This window comes from Pomacea canaliculata, linkage group LG3 (assembly GCF_003073045.1).
Source record: "Pomacea canaliculata isolate SZHN2017 linkage group LG3, ASM307304v1, whole genome shotgun sequence".
In the NCBI taxonomy this organism is placed as follows: domain Eukaryota; kingdom Metazoa; phylum Mollusca; class Gastropoda; order Architaenioglossa; family Ampullariidae; genus Pomacea; species Pomacea canaliculata.
In genome coordinates, this window is record NC_037592.1 from 33,759,358 (window position 1) to 33,781,957 (window position 22,600).

Consider the following 22,600-nt stretch of genomic DNA (forward strand, 5'->3'; position numbering starts at 1 on the left):
CACATAACCTGTGAAGAGAGAAGCAGCATAAATCAACATAACAAATTACCTGTGGAAAAGTGGTAACAGTGTGGAAAACCTCCAGAAGCTTCAGGTAAGACTCAAACAGCAAAATCAGTTGGAAGATGAGTTTGTACAATTTCCGACACACCTCCAGTTTCTGCCAAATGATAAGCCCAAATAGTTATGGATACAGATTCCACATGCTGAGTAACTAAAATTTTTAAAACATAATTTTCAATCATGTAAATGATATATGAGCTATTCATACAAATTTATAAATATGCACAAAACATGCTCTGTTTTTAAGCCTAAAATGATTATAAATTTTGAAGAAATGTGGCCAAAACAACCCCACATATTCAGCATATACCTACCCACCTCTCCACATCAATAGAGCGTAGAGACTAGAACAAGGCAAAAGCCAATGATCACACATAATATGCTAATAACTAGTAGTACCAGTACAACAAACCTGGTCTTCTCCAAGCAATGGCACAGTGCCTCCATCCCCAAGTGACTGCTGTTTAATGGTAGACTTGAGCACTTCTAGACCCTGTTAATAATACAAAGTGATGAAACATTTGGCGTATGTTAACAACAGGACCTGAAATAATTCTGTCAAAGACTGGATGTTTCATAGGAAGCTCTATGACTAAAAGTGCAAAGTACATCCAAGTGGATAGAACAGAAGATAGTATAAAGAAAGAACCAGTGTGTTTTGTCTCTATGCTACACTCACTAAACTTGTAGAGGATGGCAACTTCTTCATGGATATTATCTAGATATTATTAACATGGATATTATTATTGTCGATTTAATTATCATGGATATTATTTACCTCAATGGAATAGCTAAACTTAAAGGAAAAAATAAGTGAAATGGCAAGATGGGATTAAATGATCATGATCTGCAGGACCTGCTTCTGAAACGACAGTCATCAATCTGGAATTCAGTTATTGTTCTCTCTATGAGCTACTTTCTAAGAGAGACCATTTGAACTGTAGAAGAGGACTTGAAAAAAAAAAGTAACATACAGCTCATCTATCAAGCAAAGAACAACAATCATGTAACTACCTGTTCAGCCAGATCTTTTCTCAGGACGTAGGTCTCCACACACTCCTGTATCTCCAGCACGCAGAATCTGTGTCTCTCCAAGACACGTCCACCTGTCAACTGCAAAGTTTAAAAAACTCAAGTACAAAAATTTTTTAAGTATCTGTTAGTATCGTTTTAATGGAGATATCACAAAAAAAAAAGAAAGTTGGGAAAGAGGGCTCATTCCCATGACTGTCCTCAACTATTTTCAAAACTGCTTCACTGTTCTCAAATAATGCTTAAAATATATTTTGTACATGAAATACACACACTTAAAAACTGCCATTATTACCACAAGCACACAAACACACAAACACACATTTATATATACACCTGCTTGCACTACACATAAACCAAAAAACTAAATAAAGAATCTCTTACTGTGTCTGCTTCAAGGTATATAAAGGGACATTCCATCTGCTTGTGAATCATCTCCAACATCTGCAGTAATGATGGTTAAGGTTTAAAAAAACTGGAGTGGAGGGGAAAGAGGTGTTCTACAGACTTGTCTGACAATCACTCAGAGACTTGTTGCAATATTTATTTAAAAAAAACAGGCAAACAATACTACAGATACAAACACATGTAGAAACAAATCCAAATAAATGAAACCAAAGACCAATGAAGTCTATAAGCGAGGCCCTGCCCATTTATGCTAGAGCTCAGCTCCATAATGTTCTGGCTCACTAAACAGAGAATAAGGTTTGTGTCTGTTGAAATGATACCAAATTAACAGGCCTTCAGGCATTAAAAGGATATGGAACTGTGATGCTATGGCCTTCAGACTTTCAGTCTTGGAGATGTAGTAGTAGGCTTCTTTGGTCATTCCCATCAGTCTCTTGCGCATCTCCTTCAAAGCCAAAAGATCACAAAAATCTTATTATAAAAACAGCACTAGTTCACATTCAGCAAACAAATCCTTGTAATTATACAAGTGGTTGAAATCGTTGAAGTCATCAATAAAAGTGTCTTTAGATTCTGTCATGAACATAAAATTTTTATTCACATTGTTCTGACCATACAGAACACACAAGAATGCACTTATGTTTCTCTCTCCACATCATACCCTGTACAGACGTGGGAAGACCTGACAGGTGTGGATGGCATGCTGGACAGATGCTTCAGCCATGACTTTGGCGACATGGGCCCGCCACACCTCCTCCACTTCATCACCTTGCAAGCACAAGGTGAGGGCCCAGGAATGACCAGCCAGGCCATGCCCACTAAGACTAGAGTTCAGCTCACAGTTTTCTGGCTCACTGGGATTGGAGTAAAGACTGTGTCTGTTGGAATTAAAAATATAAATTCATAAAATTTCAATAGCGTCTCTGTGGAGGTTTCAGTATAGTGCAGGTTTGTGTAAGAAATTTAATAAGAATTTTTGGGGAGAGTTTTGTGTAAGCCAAAGACAACACATGAAAGCCAGCCGATAAAAGAAACATTTTAGAAAGTCAGAAATGCATAAAATATATGTATAGTATTGTGTAATATAAAGATATTTTACCATTTTAATACCATAAATATACCCATTTTGTTTAGTCTTCAGAAGTGAAAAGTTCAAGTTTACAAAAAGAATGCAAAATCCAGCAGACAGAACATACAGATTATAATAATAGAGATGTCTACAAAAAGTTTAGTAACTCATAAATGCATAAAAAATTACTGCTATGTAAAATATTAGCTGTACAGAATGTTTTTCACTGTTTAATAGCAGCTACACAATTTTTTTTCCCCTTAGCATTAAATTTACAGTAAACACAGTGAATCTCACAGTGGTCTTTGAATCTTGAGTTTTGGTTCTTCTTTTTAAATTTCATGTTTATTTCATACTTTTTAATTTCTTTCAATGCAGTATTTTTTATTTACATGTAAATCCTACAGTCTACTTCCATGTTTCTATACATATGAATCCTACACTCTACTTCATGCTCAGTTTCATATTTTTTCTTTTTTCCAGATTAACAGGAAAGCTTTTGGTTGTACCTATTTCTTCAAAATTAGGGTAGGATATACAGCTGCATCAAAAAGACTAAACTATTATGTGGTAATATTTTGTAATTTTGTTGTACAAAAATTAGTAAATTCATTAATAACTTATAAAAGAAATATCATGCCACCACAAAACAAAATGACTGCATACAGCAACAAATATAAGCAATCAGATTTGTACTATGCAGCATATTTTTGGGACTGTTTCCATTGCAATAAATAACTACATTCACATGAAACTGTTCCATTTCATTATTTTAAGCACACCCTAACAATTTATACATAAAATAACAGACACAAACAACAGTATTAAAAATGCTCTAGTACTACCAAATGTCTTTCCACCCCTTGCAAAAAAAAAGGGGTAAGAGATTATCAGATGAAATCAAACATCATGTCTAGTCTTTCTAATAACGTATCTGAAATAATCTTGCTAGATATAATCCTGAAAAACTAACGTGGAGGCTGTGAGAGGACTGGAACGGCGACGCTCCAAAGCTGGATTCTGAACCACAATTGCACTGGATGCTGCCAGGTCATGTGGCACATCATGACTGTCTTCAGCTGAACTCTGAGACTTAAAAAAAAAATCATGTGTTAACCCTAATGGCCTTGCCAAATGCTTGCTGGTATTAAACGATCATGACTAATTTATGTTATATACATCTAAGTAAGCAAGCATGTACAACCTCATCATCTGAAGAAGTTTCTTTGTTGCTGAGACTGTCTGCTGGAGTAAGAGGGTTTTCCATAAGGGTTGGGGAACCAATCATCTTCAGGTCTGGTACACTCCCAAAGTGGCGTCGCTTGGCAGGTGGAGGTGGTGACTCATCCAGAGGCAAGGAGGTCCGCCTGTCTACCAGCTGCGAGAAGAAGTCTTCATTCTGTTGATAAACAAAGAGCTAACATTGAGGCTATTACTTGAACACCAACACAGCAGAACTTTTATGATACTCATTTTTATTTACTATATCACATAGGCAGTATCTAATCCACATATAGCAATGTCTCATTGTAACTAAACTCCTGAGTGATCCTTTGGAAACAAATTAGTTTCACTTTATATTTTCCTCTAACATAAAATCTTTTTCAGTTCTCAGCAGTTAAGGAGTTGGAAGAAGCACATTTTTCACTTGAACATTACCACTTTTCTAAAGCCCCATTCTAAGTGAGTTAAGTTGTGTTAGATAAGTAACACTTTTTGAAAATTAGTTACATCATTCATACAATCATCCAGCCATTTATCTATTGTGTGCACATATTTACTACTTTAAAAGTACTTTCATAAAAACAAAATTTTTTTTAAATGTTCATATTTAGAAAAACTGCTGTCAAAGGTTTACATATAAATGAGTGACTGCATTCTTAAAACACAGCTCAAAGTTAGCAGGTCAACTTAAAAATGTGTTCACATATCAACAGTAAAGGCCAAACTATCATCATCTGGCAGGAAAGAACGTCTGACCCAGAGTAGGGACGTGAGGGTACTAGTCAGCCAGATGGAAGCAATTAGAGAAGACTGACCACTAGGAATGATCGCACTGTGTTTGTTCCTCACTTCCCTCACTCTGGTCAAAGTATTCTTTCCCACCCTAAGGTAGAATTCCGCATTTAAGGCAGTAAGCCTGGCACATCAACAAATGGAAAAGAGAGACTGATGGCACATATTATCCAGGTATATCACTAATACTCCGGACGTTTAAATGTGCAAAATGTATCCTTTCCCAGTGCTGCTGAGAACAAGCAAAACTCAAAAAAACGTCTAAGCACCAGGGCTGAGAAGCTCGACTGTTCATGTATACTCTCCAAACATAAATGTGCAGATAGATTCTATTCATCCTCTGAAAAATACATGCACAATTATGTATGGAACTACATGTAGACACATTCTTGCAACCCTGCCCAAAACCAGCATACACCAGAAAACCCTGCCAGAGACTGTTCTTAACTTATCATAACCACAAATGCATCACCTCTGTCTGCGAAAATTCATAACACATGTATTCTGTCTTCTTTTCTGGGGCCTTGTTTACAGAACAATAATTTAAAAAATGATTTACACTGTGAAAAAAAAAGCAAGCTCATTTAAAAAATATAATCTGGCAATGGTTAAAGGACAACACGAGTGCAACATTTTTTCTTTATGATCAGGTTAAGTTGATTATAATAATAATTCCCAAAATATGAGTAAATAACTATGCTTAATTTTCAAGATATCAGCACTCAGGCGTCAGCATTCTCACCTGCCACAAGGGAAGCAGAAGAAAATTATTCTTCCGTCGCATGCAAATGGTATTTGTAACAGTGAGTGTGGCTCAGTTAGGCAAATCACGAAGGGACTGCTGGCACATGATTTTTTCCATTTAACTGCTAAAACTGCTAATACGAGGCATTAGACGACATAGCTTCTGGTTTATTCACATTTTGGATTAACTACTAAAACGAGGCATTAGACGACATAGCTTCCGGTTTATTCACATTCTTTGTTACGGCTCGCCGAGACTAACACTGGATCACTTCGCAAGAGGCTAAGTGTTGGTCTTGGCAGACAGACAGCATCCACCTATACACATCCTTGAGCAAATCTATATGTGTCATTGCATGAAATGAATAAACATTGCTCAGGCTGTCGTGTCCAAGAAGCAATTTTTTGTCCAGAAAATGAAACACTGATTTTAGAATACATCACTACAGACCTGAACTTTATTTAGAAGCTTCAATTGAAGTTTAACAAATTATAAGGTCAAAACCAAATTCACTTGACGGACTGGTAAGTAAATCTTCTCCAGATCGAAATGTAATGGGCAATAGTATTATTATTGACTGTCGATTACTTCTTCCTTTTCACCCCTAGTGGTACATAGGGCCGTAACTACACCATGCCATCGGATCCAGTTGGGTCCATGTCATGCCAGCTGCCTCCTCCTCACTGTGGATCGATCTCCTCTATGTCTGTCTGGGTCTCCCAGGTCTGCGACACCCCTGTAGTTCCACCCAAAGCTTGTCTCATTAAATCAGCGGCCAGCTTTCAAAGGGTGTAACCGATCCAGTCCCACTTCTGCTTCTTAATTAATATAATATTTCTCATATCTCTTCATCATAGATTACCACTGGAATATGGTTTCATGATACTTTATGCTCTATTTTCAGCGATATTTTCCTAAGCACTCGTGTCGTCCTTTAGAAGACTAGCATATGGTCCTATTGATACTTTAATGCTAATTTTTAAAACTAAAGACTACAATACATCTTTTTGAAAAACAAAATACTATGTCTGAATAAACAATAACATCTGTGGCAGGACTTCCTGCATCCAGGAGAATGGGATCAGACAGTCTACAAATTGGGAGAGTGGAAGAATCTAGGAACATGGCTACCACATAACAGACCTATTCACATTTAAGTACATGTAATACGAAATGTGCAACACTGCACTTTCACTGTGTGCTACACCCTGACAACCACTTCCCAAGCTGTAACAGGCCTACCAGAGTCCAAGTTGATGGCTGTGATAAAATCAAGAGAAACAAAACTTTTCAAATTAAAGAAAAATGAACAGAATGTGCAATAAGAAAGCTGAAAAATCATTCTATGTAACAGCAACAACACATCTTGTGATCTATTAACCCAAATAACATAGAGGTTAATAAAAAAATAATCACAAGCAAAAAAATATTTTGTAAGAAAAACTACGATTTTAAAGATATCGTGTCTTTGGGGTTTTTCCCTATAGGAGACAGTCACTAAAACAGGCTATACTATACCTCAGATTCTTCAAGCTCGTTGTCAAGAAAGTCAAAACCCTTGAATGTCACAATCAGCTCATTGCCACTGCTGTCATTCATCAAGGTGTCATCTGTTGCATTGGAAAAGAAGAAAAACTGGTGACATTCATGTAACAACTCCATCTCCTGTGGCACCCCTTGTGTTCTTTGTGCACCTGAAGTCTCACTTGATATAACAAATCTACCCTTAATTATCTGGTCATGGGTGATATAACAAATTTATCCTTGAATATCTGGGCATGGGTGACCACAGCATGCATACATGCAAACTGCCTTTTTAAAAAATTAGTGCAAGTATAGTGGCTTTAAGATGTACACAAAGTTGTCAATTGCTCTATGGAAAAAGCATAGTTTTCATGCAAGTTCAGCCCACTCCACTCAAACAATGCTAAGCTGTATCTCCCCATTCCACTCAAACAAAGCTAAGCCGTATCTCTAGCGCTATATCATCAAAAATAGCCTGTGTTTGTTCTACCTCACATCAGTAAGACACACTGAAGAGAGGTGGTAAACTATGTTGGTAAAACAAACTTTCTGTCTTGATATTTTTTAAATCTTGATCTGACCTCCTTATTAACTCAATTTCCCCTCTCAAGATAACCAAACAAATAAGTAAATCTGAAATTTACAACTAGCTATAAATAATTTTATGTGTGTCTAGGAACACACCTTCTTAAGGCCTTAGTGAGTTAACATGATCAAGATGATAATACATCCATTAGAACACAAAAGAACAGAAAGATGGGCAACGATGAGAGTGAAGACAGCAAATGACTTTGTGATGTATCTGGAAAGAAAAGGTTTTTAAAGCACAAGCATTGACTGTCTCTGCTCTGTGTCTTAAGCACTATCAACCCAAAATTGGAGCAAGCTCACATGACACATACTAGAGGAAGCATCTGGAATGGAAGCCTCCTCTCCACTCGAGCCACCAACACTCTGCTGGTGATCCAAGGTGTCACTAGACTGGCTGAAGATCACCTGTAACAGCAACATCCAGCTTTCTTGTTAAATCACCTGCCTAGGGTTTATAATAACCAAAAAGAACTTTATTAATACTACCTATGGTACAACTATTACTTTTTAATTTAACGCTCTTCCCCTTAGTTTACTTTTTCACTTTGGTCAAACACCTTATGGTAGCCTAAAGACCTTTTTAAAATACATCTTTAAAACTTTATACTCTCCTTCCCCACAGTCTTCAAACTACATATGCACATAAGGCAAGGAAAAATCACAAAGCACACCACAGAAGAGATCAAACTTCACAGCCACCATAAGATAATAACCTATATGCATATTCTACAGGGTGCCAACAACACTTGGCATGCAAATTAACTACACAAGGAAAACACTATTGCTGTCAAAGTATTATTATCAGTAATTATGTTACACTGTTGTATGAATGTCAAACTTTCTTTTAGGGACCAGCAATCTTCATCACATTATAAAACCATCAACATGAGGAAATAACTGATATTTTAGTTAGGACATATACGTGTATAAAGATGACTCCGTTATAGGGACTGTTAGTAAATTCTGGACTCTGTTTAGCGAGACTGTCAAGCCTGTAAAGCATGGTCAGTATCAACCTCAGCTCTATGCACATTCCTCTGTTAAAACCATTTTGTTCAAAAATAAGCCTGATACAAATACATTAACTACTGCAAACAGAATAAGGAGTTTTTGAATAATATTTTATCTGAACATTTTTCATGCTCATCAGATGGCAATCAAAACAACCAGGACAGAAACTATAACAAATATTTCCCATTCAGGTGTTTAAGTAACATTCACTAGACTTCTTACAACAAAATAATGAGTTTTCTATAAAGATTACCATGTCAAAGAATAGTTTCTTCAGTTTTCAATTTAAAATGTTTGTGCCAGGTTGGAAGTTACTCATTCCAGGTCTCTGACATGTTCTGACTTTTTTGGTGCTTCATTCAGTCATTACTGGACTAATTGTATCTAGTCTGACATGTGCCAAGACAAAAATGTTTAATGTGTACACTAATATGATCTTGGGCCTACAGTACATTTATGAGAATGAAGATCTTGATCGTTTTCCAAACACATGAGAACTGCATGTTTAAAGATCAAAAAGTGGTTTTGCTTAGACTTTGCAAATAAGTAGTTTATGATAAACTCACTAACTTGAAAATGATTTTGTTCTTGGGTTAGCCTTTAACTTCTATCAGTGATCATCTTTTAAAAGTTTACATAACTTTTTTTGTATTTCTTGTGTCTAGCAGACAAAAATAAGACCTTGCGGGTGTCTTAAAAAAATAAAGAGTACTTTAGGACTCACTCTTTCCACTCCCTTCTTTTCCTATGTGCTGTTTTGTGTATATAACAACTACAGTGAAGATTTTTAAATATCAAAAAATGTAAAGAGCAGATGAAAAACTGTGTAGTAATAGCAAATCATAGAGTGTGCAAACTTAAAAGTTATGATTTATGTTTTACCGTTACATGATACAGAAGCAAAGATGCTTCACTGTGTATTAAATAATAGCTAATCATAAAAGGCTGCTAGGATCTATCAAAAGACTCTTAAACACAATTAAGATTTTACACAAGATCCAAATGAAGCATCAAAGAAAGGAACATTGAAAAGAAATCAAAAGAATTAGCAGATCATCACCGTACAAATGAAAGGGATAATTTTGGAGAGACCATGAAAGCTGGACTTTGCCATTTAATTGCAATGCTCAAACCAAATTATTACTGACCTGTAGAATTTCACACAAAGTCTGATTGTCAGGTTCCTTTTTTTTAAGAACATACATAGCAGGAGAGAATAACACATGCCTTCACTGTTTTCTTACATACAGGAAAAACAAAAGTGAGCTATTACCCATCCCAGCAGATTGATATATTTAACAAAGCACACTAGGACAGTCATGCTTGTCCCTCTTGACAGATGCAAATGATAAACACAGGCAATATTTATCAGAAGCAGACATTGAAAGCAATTATATATAAAATCCATGACAGCATGTGTGTCAGAAAAAAACAAATAATAAAGAGTAAATACAAAGAACTGAAGAATGAACTGAACAATGTCTATCTGCTGAACACAAGTTATAGATGGACAGAAGCTGTGAATCAAATTTGCATAAGAGCATTTGATGATATAGTGCCTGGAAATCCTCGTCCACTGCGCCAGCGAGGAAGTGTACACTGGCTTACCTTGTTTATGGTGGTGTCCTAGCAGAGGCAACCAAAGCTCAAGTTATGAAAGTGGCATGTGACAGAAAATACTTACAAACACACACCCACATACTAGCCTAGACACACACACACTTTTAATAATCATCTCATGCAGAACAAACAGCAGCATAAATTTATATACAGCTCCATTTTCAAAATGTTTGTGATTAAAAAAAAAAAAAACTGATGACATGCTGTGAACTGGTAAGGAAATGTACTGCATTTCAAGAACACCAAGTGCAAATGCTAGTTCTACTGATGCTCATGTCTGATGGAACCAGTGATACTGTTATATGGTTTGTTTAACTCCTGAGCTGTTTTTGTATGGAAATACCTGAGACCTATGGGAAAAAATACAGCACATAAAAAATCCGCTTTTTAGGCTTTAATGAAAAGATTGCTCAAGCCTCACCAAATAAAAGCCTACTCATGCCAATCAATTCACCTCAGAAAGATTAAATTATAGAGAAACTGCACATAGTCCCAACTTTAAAGAAAAACTCTTGAATCTTATTATGCATCCAAAATACCTAAACATATTTCTTCTCCAAATAACCAAAATACAGTTTAGGAATGGTTGTACATCTGAAGCAGAGCTTAAGAACTCTAACTGCAGAACAGCTAAGACATTTATGTTCATGCTATATATGAATTAAGTTCTTGATGAAAAATACGACTATCAAAAAATGTAACTAAGGACACATGGTCAGGTGAAGGTCAACTTTTATCCAAATTTACTCTATTTAAATCTCTTATCAAATGGAACTGTTTTATAATTAATATTATGAATATTTTTTTGTAAATGACAATGTAAAAAATGTGTTTTAAAATCTTATTCAATAGAATACTAATTTTGTCTCTTGTTAGGTCATTATTATTATCCCGATAGCCAGAAAACATTTCAGTTTAAAATCATGTGTGTGTGTATGCACATGTGCATGTGTTTGATGTGTATGTGTGAGCATGCAAGTGTGCAAACATGCATGCACAATGCCCTATGTACTAACAATGCATGTAAATGAACCTGTGAAGATGTCTGCATGCTTATATAATCATATGAAACAATTTATGCACAAATGCATGCATGTACAACAAATGTATCACTCTAGCCTCTGCATACTTATGTACATAGAATCATACAATAAATTTATTTTTAAAATACCTCAAAATTTTCTGATGAAAAGAGATAAAACTTGTGTAGAATTTTTAAGATATTCATAACATCTATGTTGTAGACATTGTATTACATATCTGTTACATGAATCTTTACTACACTAGTGGCCAGAGTGTGTGAATGCATAAACAGTGAATTTTAAATGTCATGAACACTTCCTTCTCTGTTGTGAGTGGCAGAATTTACTGATGCAATGGTTCAACATTTTATGTCTGATGTGTGTGAACAGAAGCTGGTATGCTGTGAACTAGTGCCTTTATGGGAAGGAAGGTGTGAAAAACAGCAGAGAACATTCTTGCTCATTGTCTAGATATTCCTCTCCACCATATGGTGATCTGTATGCCCTGATAATATGCTGTGACAATATGCTGAAACAGTACGTGAAGAGACAGCACTGTATTCCACCTTGAGGTCCCACTACCAAGCACTACCATACATCACAGGCATGCTCTTACAAACATTTAGGAAAAAGCAATGTTGCAACACTGTCAAGGCCACCCAACCCAGCTTCTTTCAGTATCTGCCACTTTGCTACTGCCTTTGTGATAAAGAACATTTTAGAGTAAGATCACATATGGCCTGCTGTTGCTATCTGTATTTTAAGCACTTATGTCAAAGGGGAAAACAAGAAGAAGGTACATAACACTTTAATTGACCTCTGACTGACTGCATCAAATAATAATCTACCTCACATAAGAGCCAGTTAAAAACTACTATTTGGAAAATACTCTGAAATTTAAATATTTTCCTCCTTGCACACACACATGCAGCTGCTCACACATTTACACATACACATGCACTTCTTGACAGGGTTCAAACATATCTTGTAAAAGTTATTTGAATCTTGTCGTGTACAGTAAATTTAGCAGTATGAGATATAAAAACAAATGGAAACATATTAAAATGTGTTACTTGTGAGCTACAGCTAGTGAGCGTTAACTCACAAAAGTGAAAGACATGATAAGTAGAAAAAAAAACCATAATAATGCATTCAAATAAGAACTAAAATGAGTGTAGCTCACCGAAGGACTCTTGGGGAGACCCACTCTCTGGCCAAAGCATGTGAGAAGATTGACCAAACGTTCTCTGGTTCTTGACTGAGAAAAATGATCATAACCACATTTCAGTAACTTCTGCACAGACATTACTTTCTGGTTCTTAGTAAACTCTTTACAGTTCTACGTTTCTTCCTTGAAAAGTTGAGGAAACATGTATTTTTGACAATAAATAATCAATGTAAGTATTAAGAATTAAGGATGCTTTTAACTACCATGATACAAATACTAAAGAGAAAATGTTTGCGTGTGGTACAAGTCTATGCCTATATGATGTGTACACTTGGATGCATGCACACACACACACATCAACCTAACCACCTGCCAGAATGTGAGTCTAAACAATCTCAGACGCACACACATACATTTGCACATGCATCTCTGTTTACAAGATCTGTTTAACCTGCGAGGCCTGAGGACGTCTCCAAACAGAGTCAATGTCTTGATTATTAGATGGCTTGCGGGATAGTGACACTCCAGCACTGATGGCTGCAGGCATTTTCTCTTCAGCCAGCAAACTCCTGGCTGTGTCAGAGTTCAGGAACTTCAGCCCAATGATGGGCATCCTAGATACTTCCAAAGTGAAGTCCAAAGTTCGGCCTGTGAAACGTGGAATGAATAGATCACGCAATTCAGTCCTAGAACGTTTACATGAAAAAAATGCCCACAAAGTTATCAGGTAAGTGTTTATATATACTTTACACTTTTTCACACAAAAATTGAAATCAATACATAAAGCATTTTGTCAGCTTGGGTCTACATTGTAACAGCTTTCAAGTCTCAAGGTTGCCTGCACAAATGACATGTATAGACTCAAAGGTTTTGATATACAAAAAAGACTTTCATTTCAACAAATATTGTTGACCAAGCAAAGTTTGCATCAATCCATTAGAACACCAAGACAGAACATCCAGCAACATGACTTTCAATCTGACCCAAGCCTCTGATTGTGTAATAGAAGTAATAAATCTAGCAGCATGAGAAGCAACCGCAACAACTTCTACCCAGGCAATCATGTACAGTATGGTGGAAACAAGATGTTATGAAAACAATAGCCAGTGCTGAAGGGGATCAAAAAATACTCTTCTCACCTGGAAGTTCTTTGTGCATCCTGCTGATGCCTTCATTTTCTGCAAATGGGGTGTGCAAGAATATACTGCTCAGTTCAGAGGTACCCATGGAAGATGATGAGGATGGAGGTGGTGCAGCAAGAGTGGAGGACCGTGTAATGGCCAGTTTCAAAATCTTGAGTGCCTCTTTCCAGTGCACACCCTTAAAACAAAACAAAGTGTCTTAGGTCTTGCAACAACTGAAAAAACTAGAATGATGAATCCATCAGATACTCCTTCACAATTCAAAGAAACTCCTTCACAATTCAGAAAATCAAAGTCCTAAAATTACTGTAGTTATGATCTACTTGTGAAGTAAAATCTTGCTAAAATATTTGATCTGTACAAGTATAGACCTTAACAGGTGTATGTATGTGTTGAACATTTGGAGAGGTTCCTGACTGGGGAAGTAAATACAGACCTGAAGGTGTTTATTGAGTGTGTGGAAAAGTTCCTGATTGATGATACGATTTGAGCAGCTGGGCAAAGCATGGATATCCACATAGTGAGCAATGCAATAGAGGATCTGAAGAATGTCAGGCTGATACAGCAGGGCACCTTTCTCCAACACCTGCTCAAAACCGACAGAGTTAACATGCAAGGTGCAACAACAATAAAAATAACACTTTAGACATATGCATTAAAAATATTTGTAAAGTCTTAGCCAGCACACAAATACATAAAAGTTTCCAATAAAAAAATTCCAAAAAGTGTCCCTGACCTCCACAAGAAAGGAGATAAGTGTCAAAGCCAGGCAAGAATAGACATCCAGCAGGTATTTGATGACACATTTGGTCCATTGTACGCTATCTTTGCCAAATGTGCCACGGCTATATAGTGACATTACAGTTGCCAGGTTTGTAAGGTCCTCACTCTGTTGGCTGCACATCTGATTAGCAAAACACAAAATGACTTAATTCTTGAAGCAGCCAAAACCATACACAACATAAAATATGTTTGGGAAGATGTATATAATTACATAATTTGGTGCTTGTTGTGACATGATATTCTCCCTAGAAACAAAAAAATTCCAGAAAAACATCTAACTGTTCAAGGATAAGTCTCCCCCAGTGCATAAGAACTATAACAGAGCAATATCTTATTTTAAATGTCAAAAAATGAAAATGGTTTATAAAGCAAACAACAAACATTTACAAACATTCTTTGAGATATAAACTAAACAAAAGTTGTTTAATATGAATCAGTTTGTGCATTTTTGTTGTTATCCATCATAACCTCTGTGCTAGCTTAAAGCAACTAGGAAAATCTTGATAGCAGTCTCCCCCAATACACAGTTATCATGATCTTGCTCCACACTAACACACACAAAATCTATGTAAAGAAATTATCATCACACACACTCTTGATATCCTCATTCTTCACCCTCTTTTTCTTCTCAACTGTATAAAAGTGTCTTGTATCTTGCTGAGTACTTAATCAGTAGTTCTGACATTGCTTTTACAAGTTTGACTAATCTACTGTGCTACCAGATTATATGTGTCTTCTTCTTGCATAATTTGACAGCAGTATGTTCCACTGAGAAGACATTAGCCAGATGATCACATACAAATGAAAGACCCATGAGATCATAGAAATTTTTCTGAGTTGACACTGATGCAGGTATGTGCTGACATAAAGACATACAATGTATCCCCAGCTACCTGTGCGATGTTATCAGCAGCATCACGGCATGTTTGACAAGGGTTTTCATAGTTGTGGACAAGATAAGGCAATAGTGCTGTAGTCACAAGGGCAAAACCTAAGAAGCAAACAGAATTTTCATTTTAAAATCATAATTAAATAGAGTGCAAATGCAACAAATGAACAACAAAATTCTTGGTACTTTTGGATATTATCACAAGAAATATCTATTCCATCAAATGATGCACCAGTAGGATGTGAAAATAAAGACTCAAGCACATTTATTCTGTCCTACACAGATAACATGAATTTCACAAAAGCCTACAGTAAAGACACCTATCCAAGCACAGTAATATCAATACTGCTTTGACTTGCACACACTCTTTATCTGGTGAAACGCTGAAACCGTTCCCATTGGCAAGTGAACAAGCAAAACAGTCAGAACATACCACATGCTCCTGATGGATCCATAACAGGAGAGTTGATACAAAGGATGGTCTTTGACAGCAAAGCCCAGGTAGCTTCTGCAGCAACCTGGGATGTGCATCCCTGGCAAAACACAAACATATTCTACATCTGTGGCTCCAGCCACTAAAATAAATATTCTACATCTATGGCAGAAGCTGCTAAAACAAATCAGCATGGCCCTCAAGCTCCACATGCATGACCATTACCCCCAACACATTTATTCATCACTTAAATACTTAAATGTTTTATCATTTTAGCCAACCTGTGTAAAAGGTCACCAGGCACTACACAACTGGTAAAATCAGTAAAATGTTCAGTATTAAGCTATACACTTCTAAATGACACATTAGAGTTCTTCTGGCATTTTGAGTACAAAAGGTCAAGTAGCATTTTTAGATTTATAAATCTTTTTAAATTAAATTTTTTAAAATGTGTAGATATACTTAAATATTCATACATACTTTAAGAAGAAGGACAAAAACTCCAGGAAAGTTTGGCCACTTGATCTGCTGCAGAATTTTGTCAAGTTTCTCTCGACAGTCTGGCCGCTCAGGCTGCAAGTGCTGTAGAATCTGAAGAAACAATAAAAGAAAAAATAATGAAAGGTACCTCATTCTCTATCATCAAAAATAGATCATTTTGATCTACATCTAAAAGCTAGCTAAAAGTGGATTTCACTTTCTGACTACTTAAAAGTATATATGTTTTTAACCTTTCATCTCATTTTAAAAAATTACAAGCTGTAATGCTTCATATTTTAAAACAAATACATAATATATTGTTTATATTTTAAACAATATAGAATATTCTGCATTAATGCTGCTTAGAATCTCACCAGCTGATGGAAAAGGGACTATTGTAACTATTAACACCATCTAGTAGTAGCTTCATTTATCTTAAAACCTTACTTCAAACCGTGGTGCTGCTACAATCACCTACTACAGTGTACTCGGGAATAGAAACTCATAATTCATAATACCTTCACCCTTAAACTTGACTACTTCCCTAACTGCCTATTGAAAAACTCACCTCCAGCACTAACACTGGCACAATATTTATTTTATACACAATAAACTTTATCTCTAACCTTGCTTAGAAGTCTGACTGCTAGAGAGAATTCATATTCATAATCTGATTCCAGCAGTGAGACTGTGATCCAAAAAATCTGTGTGACAAGAGTAAGCTTGTCCTCCATGCCAGACTGATCCAGGTTTTTCAATGACTGGGCACTGCGTGAGCGACCCAAGTTGGAACGATGGCCTTCCACATCTGTGCTGCTGCGATTACGATTGTCACCTATAACATTACAGAGCTCGTGTAGATTAAACTAGTCACATAACAACTACTCTTATATAATAACTATTATTGACAAAAGCATATGTGTATGTGTGTTTAAATGCATATGTGTGCTTTCTGTTCTTAATCTGTTATTGCATACAGACTCTTAAACCTGATGTCAGTTCATATCTTTACATATTTTATAACTCATTTTCAAGTGCATTTTAAATATTTTGCACAAAATTTATAGTTTTTAATGTTGACCCAATACAAGAAAGTAAAAATACAAACTTCAGTAAAATCTACATTTACTGAAGCAGCAGTTTGTCAACAAAAGCAAATGACAGAATCACTAAGCATTCTGCAAAGTAAAAAGTGCAAATGCAAAGCTAGAAAGATCCATATACGTGTCTTTCAGAAAGATGTACATACTATAAACAGGCACAGGCATTTGCATGAGTGATAGTGCATGACTAATCTCCAACTCCTTTAACTCTTTACAGATCAGAATTTCTTACTCATTTGCTTCATACTTGTGTTTTGTGAACTGACTTGTAAAGAGTCAAGTCACTAGATTCTGCCATCACCAGGAGCCAAATGTGATCTATGCTCACAACCTGCTGAAGCTACTCCAGAGTCTATAATGTATTATCTTATCATATTTTGGCAGAATTAAGCTCACTGACCCCACAAGACTTTTTTTCTTAAATAAAGCATCTCAATTTGCAGTACCATTAGTTCAGTACAATTATCAACTATTCATTAGATCCATAAGCATCACAATAAGCACTTTACTATAATATAAAATTAATAGAAATTAGTTATGTTAAAGGTGCTGTTACCAAATGCATATATCATTTGTAAACATGAAGTACAACATACAGGGCCAAAGCATTTGCCACTTGTAACTACAACCACAAAACAGAAATTCCTAGTTTAATAAAAATGTATCGGCTTTTTTGAATGTTTATTTTACCATCATATATAAACACTCTACTGAGAAACTAACGATTAACAGCATTAAGTAGAAATTAGTCCTTAAAGGCCGATGTCCTGGTGGGCGTTTTTTGGAAATGGTTTTGCCCGTGCGAGGGAAGGTAGGAGTACATGGTGCTGTACATTTTATTGCCAGGCTAGTCGGCGGTGCCTGTGATGTCCACCCCGCCTTTTGTCAGGGTAGTAATTGGAGATGACTGGCCGCTAGCAGTCCGCACCATGTGTACTCCTACCTTCCCTCGCACAGGCGATACCATTCACTTCAGTCCGGACGGTAGACATCGGCCTTTAAGCAAACTCCACCCTTGTCTTTATGGAGCATTCAGGCTAGGGTCAGTTTGCATGTAAAAGTTAAACCTATTGTTAAAAGTTGGTTTCAGTTTTTCAGTAGCAGCAAGAATTCTGGTGCTAGTCATTAGTCAAGCAGCTAGGAACACAAGAAGAAATCCTGCTAATAACCAAGGTTTCACCTTGCACAAAAACAGTGTTTTCTTCATCTATAAATGTTACAACAGATTTTGTAACGTTCTGACCAGCTGGACGTTTCTTCCCCTCTGAAAGAGATTTCAGCACAGAAGAACATTATTAAATAACTAGCACGTAATATGTCATAATCTTTTCAACAATGAATGTGCCTCCCAGCTAATAATTTTAGTTATCAACATGAACCATATCTGCCATAGTGGTAAGTTGCAGCAAGGTCACCATCTAATGTCTCAAACTTGTCAAACCTTCTTATTTTGACTAAATATACATTGTTGATAACTGTTTTATGGCCTTAAATGCTTATCAATTATCATATCAGACAGCCAAGTTTACAGCATATGAAATGATAATCAGAAATCTTTGACCTCCCAAAAGACTATCCCTTAGATAGGATGGTTATATAGCAGCCACTGGCTCTTATCAGGGACTTAGCTACTGGACGTTTTCTAGGCACCCAGCACTTGAATGAGTACTGGATGGCATCAAGTATGCTCCTTGGGCACAGACTACCAACCTCCAACACTACCTTGTACACGGAATTCTTACTTTCTCTACACCACCAGCCTCCAACACTACATTGGTACATGGAATGTTTACTCTCTTTACATCACCAGTCCAGTAGGAGAATGAGACCATATTATCCAGCTACTTCAGACATTATCAGTTTGGAAATGGCAAGATGGACAGGACTGAGGAGACAACCACAGAAAAAAGAATAAGATTTAGTAAAGTGACTGTCAGTTTAAACAACATTATGGAGCTGAGGGTGAGAGGTGTGTGATTTGTGCATGTCGGTGTGATTGTTTATGTCAAGTGAGGGTAAGTGGGAGTGAGGCTGCATGAAGGACTACAAAGACCATCAAGACATCCTCTTCTATATGTTCCTAGAAAGCACCATGGAAAGACACTGAACAACATTCAGTCCACTATCTCAGTAAGAGGCACAAGAATCAACAACCAACTCTTCAATGATAGCATCAATCTACTTAACAGCAAAAAGCAGGTAAAAGAAATAACTGACATCACCAAAAGTACAGGTACAAGTGAAACAAAGGTAAATTCATAGACAAACAAGATGGATTGTGATGCGCAGGACAAGGAGTGATCGAATGGCTTCTCGGCTAATTCTTTCGCTAGATGCTAACATTTCTGATCCAGAAAATGAATCCGATTGTGTGCCAGAACAGCTATCAGACCTAGAATACATTAAATCTTCTAATGATGATGATGATATGCTGAAGTGGCTCTACATGGATGATCACAAAAGCCCGAAATGGTACAGGCATGTGTTCTTATGGGCACTAAGTCTAGCAGTGGTAAATGGCTGGCTGTTGTACAGATGTAATGCAGATCAGAATAATCAACTGAAAGAGAACAGTTTGACCTAATCACATTCACAGTAAACATCGCAGAGTCCTTGATCCAAAAATGAAAGCTGCCTTCATTAATCATTTGGAATCATAGGTGTCCCTCTTTTTGCTGCAGCGGAAGCACTAGCTTCATCATTTCCTCAATTAGACAGGGATGAAACCAACCCAAGAAAGAAATTGGTGATCGTGTTCCCAGGAAACTGAGTATGCTATGACAATGTTGGACATTGCCCTGAGCACTCCCAACCAAAGCAGAGGTGCCGAGTATGCCACAGCTATGCCTGCATAAAGTGAATAAAGTGCAAATCCCACCTGTGTATCACAAAGGATATAAACTGCTTCCTCACCTACCATGTACAACAATAAAAATCACTAAATATGCCATTCAATCAAGACATGGTTGTGTTATCAACACGTTTACAGTGGCTGACACGCTGAATTCCACTCATGCCAAAAATAAGCAATTTCCAGAAAAACACTATTTTATAAAATTTCAAAATAACATTTTGTTTTATCTGTTTCAGATTAAGTCATTTATTAAATCTAAGAGAAAAATGATTTATTTTCATTAAAACTTTAATCAGGAATGAAAGGATTAATACAATTGACCTTCACCCAAAAATACCATGAATCAACCCTCACAAATGACAGGAGATCCACAACAGCAGTCAAAGCCAATAAAGTCATTCTATAATTTGAAAAAATGAATTGTACAAATATGTTGCATAGATACATACATGCACACACATGCACATATGTGCGCACGCACACACACAGAGGCATATGCACATAGACATGCAAATGTATGAAACCAATTCTGCCATGCAACTTACATATTAAATATACATTGCAGATCTATCATTAGAGCTCATGCATATCAAGTAATGTCTTAAGTCTACCTATCAGGATCTGAAAACTTTTTAAATCTTGTATTTTTTTTCAGGTAACTTAGAAGGATTAGCATCCTCCCTTATTAGTCTTACAGAAATCTAGGTTTTGATATTTAAGATTTCAAGATTGTTTTGTTCAACAACATAAAAGAAGTTTCTGATGGCAATGCATAAGGGTGTTAAACAGACTTACCATCATACCTAATAGTAAAATAAATGACGCAGCATAAGAAAACAACAGCAAGCAAGAATCCTGACAAAAGAAACAACTGGAGACAATCACTAACAAATATAACAAGGAAAAACCTGTGAACTCACCAGCCCCATAGTGTGCTCGCTGAGTAAAGACAGACACAGAGTAGCTGGTACTGCGTGCATGGTGGGGATACGGCTGCTTTGGTGCCATGATGGCACTGTGCCGGTTCTCCAGCTGGTCCTTGGCCAGGTTGGGTGTGGACATGAACAGTTCTCGCATAAAGTCTATTGGTCGTAATTCCAGGTCAAGGTTCTCAACAAAAGCCTCAAGAGTCAGCATGATCTCTGTAACATAGCCCTGCATGTCCTCACCCTGTTCAGCTACTGTTTCCACCAGCCGTGACAAAATGTCTGACAACATCTGGGTGGTGGGACGGATCTGGAGTGCTCGAAGTACCTAGGATAATAAAGAAACCATTTATCTCTATGTTAAGACCTATCAATTCCTCCCAATGAGAAGGAACAATAAATAACTGTTCCTGCTATAAATGTTTTTATTGATGAACAGTTGAAAGCTTTACAAGGCTACTCACCTGGAAAGACCGCCCAGCATAATGGCGAGAAGAACATGATAGTGCCAGCTGCAGTGCCACCTGCGACCACCTCTGTTCTACAAGTGCCATGGGGGATAATTCTTTAAAGCAGCGAACGACACACTTAAGAAAACTTTGTAAATGTGTGGAACTTTGTGTTGTGAGAACTTTAGGTGTAATGTCTTCAGAACTCCACAATGGTTTTCCTTTTCTGGAAAAAAAAGTACACACTTTGCTGCACATTCATATAATACTCCTTTACTTAAAGATAAAAATTTACCTTCATTAAATGTGAAGAGCTAATTTTTTTTTAATCTGCATGCAATTTTGACTTTCAAAGAGCCCTGCAAGCAAAAGCTTATTTCTATAACAACCTCATGATGAGGAATTATTTTCTGGCCTTGTTTTAGCAAAGGCACAAAAAACCCTGAGTTCTTCTTAACGTACAAGACAAAGATTCTGTACAATATTCACCTTGTGTCCATAAAGCTGAGAATAGCTTTAATGATCTCATCTACAGAACCAAAACTATCAACATCTGAGAGCTCATTTGATGTTTCAGCTGTGATGGTTGCACTGCTGTCAATGCTAAATGTGGACTTTGTAATATACTGAGTTTGTGGTTCCACAGAAGGAATATCTGCAGGAAACAAAGATACTCTTTCTTATCATCTAAAATTTCCATATGATAATCAAATTACTAAATCACTTAGATGCATATGAACAACAAAATGCAGGAAAATGGAAGCTCAACAGAAAACCAACTAGTTCACTACATGTGCTGTCATTAAACATGTACAAACAATACACATCTGCTGAATATTTGAGAATATTTGAGACAGCACTATAGGTTACTCGAAGAAAAGACCAAAACCATTTAATATTGTCAATTTGTTTTAAATGATGCATTCTTAAAACACATACCCAGTGAAGAAGGTGCATCTCTGTCTTCAGACATGACCTTGAGGGTGTCAGCGGCATTTGAACGGTATCCCAGCAACAAGCGAGCACAGGTCAGGTGATCATTAGATGAGGCCAGCAGCAAAAGGTTCTGCAGCAGTTTCTTACAGTGCTCATACACCAGCCCCCGGCTGTGGTCCAGACCTAATCATGTACAAATTTATAACTTCAGTCTAACCTACAACAGCCTAATATGTACCTACACTCATGGAAGTTTATGAGGCACTACAGAACTTCCTTCCTAAAACTGAAAATGGCGCAGTCAGTCATAAACACAAGGAAAGAAACCCTGACCCA

At 36.7% G+C, this 22,600-nt stretch overlaps 1 protein-coding gene across 10 annotated transcripts in view; it reads right to left on the reverse strand.

Moving 5' to 3' along the window:
• LOC112559243 (protein furry homolog) overlaps positions 1 to 22,600 on the reverse strand; it is a 51,675-nt gene that overhangs the window by 3,546 nt on the left and 25,529 nt on the right. For 6 of the 10 annotated variants that reach the window (XM_025230326.1, XM_025230323.1, XM_025230325.1 and 3 more), the window contains 25 exons: positions 22,268 to 22,447; positions 21,818 to 21,983; positions 21,344 to 21,554; positions 20,874 to 21,207; positions 18,280 to 18,363; positions 16,623 to 16,831; positions 15,997 to 16,107; positions 15,517 to 15,616; positions 15,088 to 15,185; positions 14,148 to 14,315; positions 13,848 to 13,997; positions 13,409 to 13,589; positions 12,721 to 12,917; positions 12,285 to 12,359; positions 10,068 to 10,085; positions 7,760 to 7,853; positions 6,852 to 6,943; positions 3,777 to 3,971; positions 3,546 to 3,664; positions 2,165 to 2,381; positions 1,858 to 1,948; positions 1,480 to 1,544; positions 1,078 to 1,176; positions 476 to 556; positions 50 to 160 (listed from right to left, as the gene is read on the reverse strand). In XM_025230326.1, coding sequence (XP_025086111.1) covers positions 50 to 160; positions 476 to 556; positions 1,078 to 1,176; positions 1,480 to 1,544; positions 1,858 to 1,948; positions 2,165 to 2,381; positions 3,546 to 3,664; positions 3,777 to 3,971; positions 6,852 to 6,943; positions 7,760 to 7,853; positions 10,068 to 10,085; positions 12,285 to 12,359; positions 12,721 to 12,917; positions 13,409 to 13,589; positions 13,848 to 13,997; positions 14,148 to 14,315; positions 15,088 to 15,185; positions 15,517 to 15,616; positions 15,997 to 16,107; positions 16,623 to 16,831; positions 18,280 to 18,363; positions 20,874 to 21,207; positions 21,344 to 21,554; positions 21,818 to 21,983; positions 22,268 to 22,447 — 3,446 coding nt within the window. The remainder of the gene's footprint in view (positions 1 to 49; positions 161 to 475; positions 557 to 1,077; positions 1,177 to 1,479; positions 1,545 to 1,857; positions 1,949 to 2,164; positions 2,382 to 3,545; positions 3,665 to 3,776; positions 3,972 to 6,851; positions 6,944 to 7,759; positions 7,854 to 10,067; positions 10,086 to 12,284; positions 12,360 to 12,720; positions 12,918 to 13,408; positions 13,590 to 13,847; positions 13,998 to 14,147; positions 14,316 to 15,087; positions 15,186 to 15,516; positions 15,617 to 15,996; positions 16,108 to 16,622; positions 16,832 to 18,279; positions 18,364 to 20,873; positions 21,208 to 21,343; positions 21,555 to 21,817; positions 21,984 to 22,267; positions 22,448 to 22,600) is intronic. The other 4 variants (XM_025230331.1, XM_025230327.1, XM_025230329.1 and 1 more) reach the window with 2 other exon arrangements.